The sequence below is a fragment of the Mobula hypostoma genome, chromosome 6 (genome assembly GCF_963921235.1).
Source record: "Mobula hypostoma chromosome 6, sMobHyp1.1, whole genome shotgun sequence".
NCBI lineage: Eukaryota > Metazoa > Chordata > Chondrichthyes > Myliobatiformes > Myliobatidae > Mobula > Mobula hypostoma.
In genome coordinates this window covers 64661913-64673961 of record NC_086102.1, presented here as the reverse complement: position 1 = coordinate 64673961, position 12049 = coordinate 64661913, and the positions used below count along the sequence as shown (strand labels likewise).

The 12049-nt window shown below is 40.2% G+C and overlaps 1 protein-coding gene across 2 annotated transcripts in view; it reads right to left on the bottom strand.

Annotated features, from left to right (window-relative positions):
* gk (glycerol kinase) overlaps nt 1–12049 on the bottom strand; it is a 134650-nt gene that overhangs the window by 89471 nt on the left and 33130 nt on the right. For both annotated transcript variants that reach the window (XM_063050890.1, XM_063050891.1), the window contains exon 4: nt 6385–6462. In XM_063050890.1, the coding sequence (XP_062906960.1) occupies nt 6385–6462 (78 nt within the window). The remainder of the gene's footprint in view (nt 1–6384; nt 6463–12049) is intronic.

The window sequence follows — 12049 nt, the reverse complement described above, 5'->3', positions numbered from 1 at the left end:
TGAATACCACTGGCTATAACGAAACTCCTGTAAATAAGTCCACAAATAATTTACTTAAAAGATTTAAGAAGCAAATCACCTTGCAGTTTTAGTACAGGTCAGGATTGTTGACCTGAGACTTTAAATCATTAACTGCAGCATGGGGCAGCTTGATATATTCCCAAAGCTGTATGCTTACTATTCTCTTTCCAAAAGAAAATAATTTTCCAGGTTAAATAAACACCCTCAGTCACCATTCCAATGTACCAGAGGTCAGCAAACAGCATGCTGCAACTGCCAGGAATGAGCTAAGAGCAAGGAAACTGAAGGTCACTGTAGTGTATTTAATATTTCAATAATATTGAGTACTACTGTAAATAAATGTTTGACTAAGCATTCTTTGTTTACAAAATACATTATGGGTTTTGTGCAAGTAGTATGTGAACAGCATACACCATTACATCAACTTGTCATATGTGAGTGCTTCACTAAAAAAAAAGAGTAGGCACATGCCCCAGCTTGTTTTTCCTTCAGTTAGATTCAGAAGTTACAAAACATAAGTGGTGACAAGGAAGTTTTCAAACAAACTCGAGATAACTACCTACCTGCTGAAGCACAGCATGGTTTTCTTCATAAGGGGAGGGAGATATTTGAGTTTAAAAAAATGAGGCAGAAAATGGACATATTTAACAAGTAACGAGTACAACATGAGCTCATAAACAGTGAATACCAGGTGATGATAATAATAAAAAAATTTAAAAAGCAGAATAGCTGGCTACATCGGAAAGATATATGCATTCTATTGCATAACAGATAACTGGATGATGTATACTGAATGAACTGAGCAGCATTTTTAAGCAAATGAAATAGCTGATGGAAAACTAGTGTCAGCATTGCTGAGTGCAGTGGGTGGAAACAACACAATTTGCTCAGAAGTTTAACTGTTCCAACCAAACCAGCTGAAATGACTTTGCTGATATTGTGAAAGTAATGCAAAACCAAAATCATTGTTGATTACACTATTTTTGCAGAACACTTTAGATTTCATAAGTGGAATCAAAAGGAACGTGAGCCCCATTTCAGCCTGCGTGGCTGAATTGAAGAAATTGTCCAAGCATTGTCAGTTCAGCGATGGGCTTAATGATGTACTGAGAGTTTGCTTAGTTTGTGGCATCTTACAAGATAGCATTCAGAAACTGCTCCTAACTGAAGCAAACTCATTTAAAAGAGCAGTTAAAATTCTGTATCAATGGAAACAGCAGTCAGAGACACAATTGAGTTGCTGCCAGGAATGAAAGTGAGCATTATCAAAATTGTAATGGTAATGCCTGACCAAATAAATTATGTTACCATCATGGCAGGGGCTCACATTCAACAAAATAATGCAGGTTTAAAGGTGAAACTTGCAGAAAATACAAAGACAGACACACATAAAGTGCATGTCAAGCAGAGAAAAAAAAATAAATGGACTGCACAGGGAAGAGAAAAAAGATAAAAAGTCAAGTTGCAGTTTCAGAATGAGCACTAATCTGCATGCTGTTCAGGAAAAATCTAATAATGAGAATGATACAGGACTGATAGCCTTGAGATTTACATCGAAGAAACTAACCAGAGGTGAATGGCAAACTAATTAAAATAGAATTGCACACTGGCTCAGCTACTTGAGTCATCCCACAAAATGAATTTGAACACCATTTCAAAGATAGTGAACTGAAGCCTGCAGATATCCAACTAAGAATATAATTCCCGCGTGAATGATAGTTGTATCAGCGAAACATAACAACCAACAAGGCACATGGAGGGGTGGGGGGTGTGGTGTTGATTGGCTCAGACAACTACAACTTGATTGGAGATCCATCCTGCAAAGCCACACTCAGGTTTTACAAAGCCTCTCCAGTTCCTTCCATGGCAAACAGCCAGTGAGCTACATCGCATGGAGGCTGAAGGAATTCTTTCCAAGGTTGAATGGAGGCCCCCCCCCCCCCCAGTGGGCAACACCAGTGGTGCCAGTAGCCAAGGACAGGACTGTCTGGATCTGTGGTGATTTTAAGGTTGCCATTAAACCAGTACTGAAAATAGATCAAATCCTCTGCCCAGAATATCAGGGAAACACTTCAGCAAAGTGGACTTAGCCAAGGCCTACCTACAGATGGAGGTGGAAGAATCCAAGGCGTTCCTCACCATAAACACTCACAAAGGACTTCATCACTATAATAGGCTTGTTTTTGAAGTAGCATCTGAACCTGTACTCTGGCAGGAAGCTATAGATCAGGTGCCGCAAGGCTGTCCAGACATTCAGTGTTACCTGAATAACATCATTATTACCAGCAAGCATGACAAGGAACATCTCCAAAATCTCAAGACAGTGTTAAAAAGACCAGATTATGGGCTCAGCACGACTCGTCAATTGAGAATTCTTTAAACCAAGCATCACTTACTATGGTCACACCACTGACACAAAAGATTTTCATAAGAGTGCTGAAAAAAAAATTCAGTCAGTGGCGGATGTCCAAAGGACCAGTCACAGTTGTGGTCCTTTTCACTATCTGTCAATTACAATGTGAATCAGGTTATTATCACTGGCATGTGTTGTGAAATTTGTTAACTTAGCAGCAGCAGTACAATGCAATACACGATAATATTGAAAGAAAAAATTCAGTAAGAATATGTATATAGAAACATAGAAAATAGGTGCAGGAGTAGGCCATTCGGCCCTTTGAGCCTGCACCGCCATTCAGTATGATCATGGCTGATCATCCAACTCAGAACCCTGCACCAGCCTTCCCTCCATACCCCCTGATCCCTTTAGCCACAAGGGCCATATCTAACTCCCTCTTAAATATAGCCAATGAACTGGCCTCAACTGTTTCCTGTGGCAGAGAATTCCACAGATTCACCACTCTCTGTGTGAAGAAGTTTTTCCTAATCTCGGTCCTAAAAGGCTTCCCCTTTATCCTCAAACTGTGACCCCTCGTTCTGTACTTCCCCAACATCGGGAACAATCTTCCTGCATCTAGCCTGTCCAATCCCTTTAGGATTTTATACGTTTCTCAGATCCCCCCTCAATCTTCTAAATTCCATTGAGTATAAGCCTAGTTCATCCAGTCTTTCATCATATGAAAGTCCTGCCATCCCAGGAATCAATCTGGTGAACCTTAAATAGTTAAATTAAAAAAGGTGCAAAACAAATAATATAAAAAAGCGAGGTAGTGTTCATAAGTTCACTGGATGGACAGAGGGGAAGACGCTGTTCTTCAGGCTTCTGTATCTCCTTCCTGATGGTAACAATGAGAAGAGGGCATGTCCTGGATGGTGAGGTCCTTAATAATGGACGCCACCTTTCTGATGCATTGCTCCTTTAAGATGTCTTGGATACTACGGAGGCTAGTACCCAAGATGGAGCAGATTAACATTACACCTTTCTGTAGCTTTGAGTCTTATGCAATAGGGCACCCTCCAACCACCCCCCCGCCACATACCAGCCAGTGATGCAGCCTGTTAGAATGCTCTCCATGATACATCTATACAAGTTTGAGTGTTTTAGATGACAAACTAAATCTCTTTAAACTCCTAATGAAATTTAGCCGCTGCTATGCCTTCATTATAGCTGCACTGATTTGTTGTAACAGGTTAGATCCCCAGAGATCTCGACACCCAAGGATTTGAAATTGGTCACTTTCACCACTTCTGATCCCTCTACGAGGATTGGTTCGTGTTTCCTCATCTTAGCCTTCCTTAAGTCTACAATCAGCTCTTTCGTCTTAGTGATGTTGAGTGCAAGGTTGTTGCTGCGACACCACTCAACTAGCTGGTACACTTTGCTCCTGTATGCCCTCTCCTCTCCATCTGAGATTTCACCAACAATGGGTGAACAATCTGCAAATTTATAGATGGAACCTGAGCCAAGCCTAGCCATACAGTCATGGGTATAGAGAGTAGAGCAGTGGGCTAAGCACATGCCCCTGAAGTCCACCAATGTTGATTGTTAGCGAGGAGGAAATATCATTACCAATCCGCACAGATTGTGGTCACTAAAGCTTTTCGCCTATTGGCCTTCTTAAATCAAAGTATTGAGTGCAGGAGATGGGATGTTATGTTGAAGTTGTGCAAAATGTTGGTGAGGCCTAATTTGGAGTATTGTGTGCAGCTTTGGTCTCCTACCCACAGGAAAGATGCAAACAAGTTTGAAGGAGTACAGAGACAATTACAGGCTGTTGATAGTACTGGAATAAGTTACAAGGAATGACTGAATAAGATTAGGATTTTATTCCTTGGAATATAGGAAAATGAGGGGAGATTTGATAGAGGTATACAAAATTATGAGGGGTATAGATAGGGTAAATGCAAGCAGACTTTTTCCACTGAGGTTAGTACTACAACCAGAGGTCAAGGGTGAAAGGATCCTGAGTGTGGAACGATGTGCCAGTGCAAGTGGTGCCTGCAGGCTTGATTTTTAACATTTAAGAGAATAGGTACGTGTATGGCAGGGGTATGGAGGGCTATGACCTGGGTGCAGGTCAATGGAAATTGGCAGTTTAAATGGTTCCACACGAACTAGATGGGCCAAGGGGGTCTTTTTCTGCGCTGTACTGTTCTATGACTATAACAGTAATTTTAATCTAAATTTGACCTCCTCCAACTGATGGAAGTAAATGAAAATACTGTTTCAAAAGAACAGTATTGCCACTGAGGTAGAAAAACATAGGGCTCTGGGGAAAGGGCAATGGAATAAATGTGCTAAAATATTTATTGTAAAGAACATGTGGGTCAGTGACCCAAACAGCCTCACCCCAAGTATTCTATAGTTACACTTGTGTGGCACATGTTCATTCATTAAAGTTGTTAAGTCAAGGCAAGAAAAGTGAAATCTGATATTGAGCAATCTCTACAGAAATCCTCCTCTGGCCTTTAAGCCTCATTTCTAAAGTCTTGATCTGAAAAAGCACGAATGATAAATGAGTATCACACTCTTATGTAAAATCCTAGTCTATCAAATTACCAATGTCACTAACAAAAGGGTTAAATTTAAGTATGCAAGTCCTGAAGTGGATTAAATGCCATCAGACCTCAGAGAAGGTGCATTGTCCATAGTATTCTGGGCTTTAAGTAGTTTGGTGGGGATTTTGGTGATAAGTGATTGCAGAGATCATCAAGGGAACGTCTGGCCTACTCCAAATTCTGTCCTGTTTAACCCAAAGACCCAAATTAAATGATATAGCTGAAGTCATTTATAACTAATAATTGATAGCTTATTATTTTCCTGTCCAAAAGCTTTAATAGTTTGATTTCATAAATGCTAAGAAAAATTGATGATTCTTGTATTTCAGGTGCTATATCACATGCTATAACTGAGGTTAAAAACTAACACGGTTACAATTAGTAAAGTTACTTGATGTTCACAACATAACAGATTACAAAAAGGAGAGGGGGCACCAAGAAATGATTAAGAACAAACTGCATCTTCACTTGACAGATGCCTTTAACTTTAAAAAAAAATTGGAAAACTCGCTCTACTAAAAGCCCAGACAAGCAAGGCTAAGCATGGCATATTCTTTTGCTGAGATGAGGCTGCACACTGATGTAAACAAATTAAAAGACTGGTTCAGGTCAATAAGGATGAGCTTAGTTAACCTTGCACCTCAAAGAAAGCCAGTGTTAAAGACAAGTGAAATGCATATGGCAGCCAAGGGGAGCCCACTCCTGTACTTGCAAGATTGTGGCTGTTCTGCTTCCAACTGAAGTATTAAGGGACCAATGCAATATTGACAGAGCCAGGGTACGAAGCTGACACAAAACAAGGAGAAATGAGAAACTGGCCAACATTTAGGTATGGATAGCACAAGTCCACAGCAACTTCCCAAGTGAAGACCCTGCTGTTTGCTGCCAGACCTGTGGAAATGAGTTTACAGATACAATGCATAGACAGCTAGAGGAACTCAGCAAGGCAAGCAGCATCTCAGGAGGGGAATAAACAGTACTTGTTTGGCCAGCTAGGGTGTATGCTTTGTATGATTATGGTAACTGTCATTACTTTATGAGTCAATACACCACACTGCCCAGGTAGGAATGCATAATAACCTGGACCGAGAAGCAAAAATCTGACATTACACTTCTAGAATGTTATTAAAAAATATCCCAGGATTCAGCTGCCAAGACATCTGTAAGGTAAATCAGAACTATGGCTACTCTTGGGAATTTAATTTTCTAAAATGTGGTAAACTTGTTCTATACTAAAGTGAAAATTTAAAAAAAAGGGCTGCTGCATTCTGTCATGTTGTTAAAACCAAAGGCCATCCTTGAATAAAGTGACTTTATTTAATCTTTGCTTCAGAAATACAATGATTATTCCATTTCCATAGAAACCAACAATTCTGCAAAGGGGCAAGTAAATGGACAACACCTTACCAATTGCATTGTAGAGTGGTAATCCAGTAATTTTGTCCCACACGATTGTTGTTTCTCTTTGACTGCTGACTCCAACAGCTAAAATCAAACAAATTAAAATGTTAAAGTTTATAGTGAAATCATTGAATAACAGAAAATTGGTATAGAGATAATTTAGAAAAATACTTAAATAAATTTAAACACATTTCTAAATTAGTTCCATAGCATTTCCCAGTGCATATCTTGCCTTTTCTCAGAATGTACATGGTGCTAGAAAGTTGGTGAACCCTTCAGAATTCTCTATTTCCGCATAAATGACCTAAAATGTGATCAGATCTTCAGGCATCCTAAAACTAGATAAAGGGAACACAATTAAATAAAACATTATACTTGTTAATTTATTGAGAAATATGATCCAACATTAAAAACACAAACACAAGGAAATCTGCAGATGCTGAAAATTCAAGCTACACATATCAAAGTTGCTGGTGAACACAGCAGGCCAGGCAGCATCTCTAGGAAGAGGTACAGTGGATGTTTCGGGCCGAGACCTTCATCAAGACTAACTGAAAGAAGAGCCAGTAAGAGATTTGAAAGTGGGAGGGGTGTGTGTGTGTGTATATGTATGTGTGTGTGTGTGTGTGTGTGTGTGTGTGTGTGTGTGTGTGTGTGTGTGTATATGTGTATGTATATGTGTGTATATATATATATATACACACACACACTCTTTTTCTCTCTCTCCTTCTTCTTCCTCTGACTATACCCCTTGCCCATTCTCTGGGTTTTCCCCCTTCCCCCTTTTCTTTCTCCCTAGGCCTCCTGTCCCATGATCCTCTCACATCCCTTTTGCCAATCAACTGTCCAGATCTTGGCTCCATCCCTCCCTCTCCTATCTTCTCCTATCATTTTGGATCTCCCCCTCCCCCTCTCAAATCTCTTACTAGCTCTTCTTTCAGTTAGTCCTGACGAAGGGTCTTGGCCCGAAACGTCGACTGTACCTCTTCCTAGAGATGCTGCCTGGTCTGCTGCATTCACCAGCAACTTTGATGTGTGTTGCATGATCCAATATTACATGTATTTGTTGGAAAAAGTATCTGAACCTCTAGGATTATCAGTTCATTTAAAGGGGAAATTAGAGTCAGATGTTTCAATCGATGGGATGATAATCAGGTGGAAGTGTGGGAGGCCCTGCCCCATTTAAATATCATAAACATGGTTCTCACTATCAAAGTCTGATCCTCACCATACAGGCTTTTGGAGGTGTGTCATACCTCGGTCAAATGAGATTTCTGGGGATTTCAGAAAAAAAGTTGTTGATGCTCACCAGGCTGGAAAAGGATACAAAACCATTTCTAGAGTTTCACCAATCCACAGTCAGGCAAATTGTGTACAAATGGAGGAAATTTAACACTTTCGTTACCCCCCCCCCCCCACAGGAGTGGTCGACCAACAAAAATCACTCCAAGAGCAAGACGTGTTATATTCCAGGAGGTCACAAAGAACCCCATGGTAACATCCAAGGAGCTACCAGCATCTTGCATTGGCTAACGTTAGTGTTCATGAGTTTACCATCAGGCAAACACTGAACAACAATGGTGTACATGGCAGGATTGCAAGGAGAAAGCCACTACTCTCCAAGAAGAACACTGATGCACGACTAAAATTTGCTACAGACCACATGGATAATCCAGAAGCTTATTGGAGGAATGTTCTGTGGATGGGTGAGTCCCAAATAGAACTTGTTGGCTTAAATGAAAATCAATATGTTTGGCAAAAAGCAAACACCAAGTACCTCATCCCTTCTGTGAAACACGGTGGCAGCAGTGTCATGGTTTGGCCTGCTTTGCTGCCTCAGGACCAGGATGGCTTGCCATCATTGAGGGAACTATAAATTCTGAATTGGACTGGCAAATTCTACAGGAAAATGTCAGGGTATCCATTATTGAACTGAAGCTCCAGAAAAAGTGGGTCATGCAGCAAGACAACAACCCTAAACACACAAGTCAGTCTACCAAAGCAGAAGAAATTTCATGTTTTGGAATGGCCAAGTCAAAGTCCTAACCTTAATCCTATAGAAATGCTGTGGAAGGACCTGAAGCAAGCAGCTCATGCAAGGAGGCCCACCAGCATCCCTGAGCTGAAGCAGCGTTGTAAGGAGGAATGGCCTAAAATTCATCCAAGCCAATGTGCAGGACTGAACAACAGTTACTGGAAATGTTTGGTTGAAGTTACTGCTGTACCGGGGGGGGGGGGGGGGGGTCACACCAGTTACTGAAAGCAAAGGTTCACATACTTTTTCCAACTAATACATGCAATATTGGATCATTTTTCTCAATAAATGAAGTATAATTTTTGTGTTGTTTATTTAATTGGGTTCTCTATCTAGTTTTAAGACTTGCATGAATATCTGATCATATTTTAGGTTACATTATGCAGAAATAGAGAAAATTCTAAAGTGTTTCTAGCACCACTGTAAAAAGAGCAAATATTATAGTCACTGGGAATGGACACAAAGTCATTGGTATCAAGCAGGCACCCAGCACAAGAGGGCAATATACATTGCAAGAGGATTTCATTCCTGTTTAGTATTTGTTTTTCCAAAGAATAGATATTCTGAAAAGTTGTTTTAGTTGCTCTTGCCTTACTGTGAATCCGCTTTACCATTTGCTTTTTGAAAAAAAAAACAACTTAGTAAGGCTAATGGATAGTTATAATTGAAGATATACTGAATAAGGTAGATGATCTCATAGCTCAGTTAGAGATTGACAGGTATGACATTGTGGGCATCACTGAGTTGTGGCTGAAGGAAGATCATAGTTGGGAGCTTAACATCCAAGGATATACCTTGTATCAAACAGGCAGATGGAGTGGGGTGGCTAACAAATCCTTAGAAAGAGGAGACATAGGACTGGAAGTAGTAAGTTCCTTGTGGGTAAAGTTAAGAAACTGCAATGCTAAAAATACCCTGATGGGAGTTACTGTTAACACAGACCCTCTAACAGTAGTCCGGATGTGAGCTACAGATTGCAAATGAGAGATACAAACGCACGTAATAAGGGCAATGTTACGATAGTCATTGAGAACTTAAATATGCAAGTAGATGGGGAAAGCCAGGTGATGCTGGATCCCAAGAGAAGGAATTGGTAGAATGTCATCAAGATGGCTTTTTAGAATAGTTGTGGTTGAGCCTACTAGAAGAAAGGGGCAGAATTAAGTATAGTTGCTGTTACTAAGGAGAAGGTGCCTGAGAAACTGAAAGGTCTGAAGGTAGATCAGTCACCCGGACCAGTTACATCACACCCCAGGTTCTGAAAGAAGCAGCTGAAGAGATTGTGGAAGCATTAGAAATGATCTTTCAAGAATCACTAGATTCTGGAATGTTTCTGGAAGACTGGAAAATTGCTAGTGTCACTTTATTCTTTGAGAAGGAAGGGAGGCAGAAGAAAGGAAGCTATAGGCCAGTTAGCCTGACTTCTGTGGTTGGGAAGATGTTGGAGTCCACTATTAAGGATGAGGTTTCAGGGTAATTGGAGGTGTGTGATGAAGTTCAAAAGTTCAGAGTAAATTTATTAACAAAATACATGTACTTCACCATATAAAACACTGAGATTAGTTTTTTTTTTCTATCTTTGGACTACCTAAAATTTCTAGTAATCTTTCCCCTTCAGCCCGTAGAATGATTGCATTTCTTACTTTAATGGCGAAAAGATGTATTTTACAACATTGGAAAGAGCTTAATGCTCCAACTACCTTTTTTTGGTTTTCTCAGACGATTTTATGTTTGAATTTGGAGAAAATTAGAAGTAACCTTTGTGATTCTTCATTTAAATTTGAACAGATTTGGGGACCTTTTATTCGATATTTTCATTTAATGTAATATTTACCCTTCTTGTTTTTTTTTCACTGTTTTTAATGGAGGTCGGGATTGAGGACGTGATTTTAAGTTTAACTCTGTTTGGTTTCAAGTTAGCCCATTGCTTTGCCTTGCTTTTAGTTAGTTGCACGGTGGGTTTTTTTTTTGGGTTTTTTTTTTCCTTTTTTTCCATTGATATATATAAAATTTAGTATACTATTATGTTATCTTGGTTTCTTATGCTTAAATTACATTGTTTGTAGTATTTTCTTTTTGGTATTGTTATCTTTGGGAATTTTATTATATTTTAACATTGTATTAATGTTTATATGGCTTACCTTTTTTGTATACTTACTCAATAAAAAGATTTAAAAAGAAAAGAAAGAAAGAGATTAGTTTTTCTGTTAGCATACTCAGTAACTTTAAGATACAATTGAATCAATGAACGACTGCACCCAACAGGATGGGCAGACCACCAGTGTGCAAAAGACAACAAACTGTCCAAATACAAAGAAAAAAGAAATAAATAAATAAGAAAGCGATAAACATCGAGAACATGAGCTGAAGAGCCTTGAAAGCATGTTCAAAGGTTATGGGAAGAATTCCGTGATGAGGTGAGTGAAGTTGTGTGAAGATTGACAAATGGCGGTGGGAGGAGAAGATGGCGGCATGACGTAGCTCGCAGTGGCCACTCCGGTGGTGATGTCTGTTATCTGTCAAGTAGGGTGCTGTGCACAATCCTGATTTGATGGAGACAGACGTGAGAGCACGGAGGAACATCTGGTGAAACTTCTGAAATGCCTGCTTCGCTGCCACTGCTACTGTGTGATCCAGAATCTCCGAAGGGGAAGGCTCCGAGTCCTCGGCTTTACTTCTTGCTCAGCGGCCGGGGCGGGGTTGAAGCACTCAGCAGAGGATGGTGCTTGGTGTCGGAGGGCTGGTCGGAGGTTCAAAGTTTTCAGACGGACTCAGAGTCCGCTGCGGTCAGGTGCTTTCAGTGAAGTTTGGCAAGTTTGCGGCGCTTGGAGGTTCATGGCAGGGAGAGTTTCTCCCTTCTACTGTCTGCGTGAGATGATGGGACTATCGGGACTTTGAGACTTTTTTTTTTACCGTGCCCATGGTCTGCTCTTTATCAAATTACGGTATTGCTTTGCACTGTTGTAACTATATGTTATAATTATGTGGTTTTGTCAGTTTTAGTCTTGGTTTGTCCTGCGTTTCTTGTGATATCATTCTGGAGGAACATTGTATCATTTTTTAATGCACGCATTTCTAAATGACAATAAACGAGGACTGAGTGTCCTCATAATCTAATCTAATTTTGTAAAACAACAGTGTGGTCACATGCAGCAGCCTCTCGGGGGCCAACCAAATGTGTTTTTTTTCCCCCCTTTCTTTTTAAAAAAATCATTTTTATGATTGCAAGACAATCAGGACTCCAAGTTCATCCGGTACTGCAGGTTTACCCCATGAGTGAGCTGCCCGTTGGTGGAGAAGCTAGACTTAGTGCTGACCGTGTTGCTGTCTGCTAAAGGAGGGTATCAGAGTTGGTACACAGGGCAGATCCTCTGAAGTGATAATATTCAGGAATTTAAAGTAGCCAACTCTTTCCACCTCTAACCCATGAGAACTGGCTCTGGACCTCCACTTTCCTCCTCATGAAGTCAATAATCAGCTCCTTGGTCTTGCTGACATTGCTGATCACACCATTGTTGGCTGAATTAAAGGTAGTGATAAATCAGCATACAGGAAGATGATTAAAAATCAGGCTAAGTGGTGCCATAACAATAACCTTTCAGTCAAACTTAAAAATGGCCTTGGAGCTGTACTTGG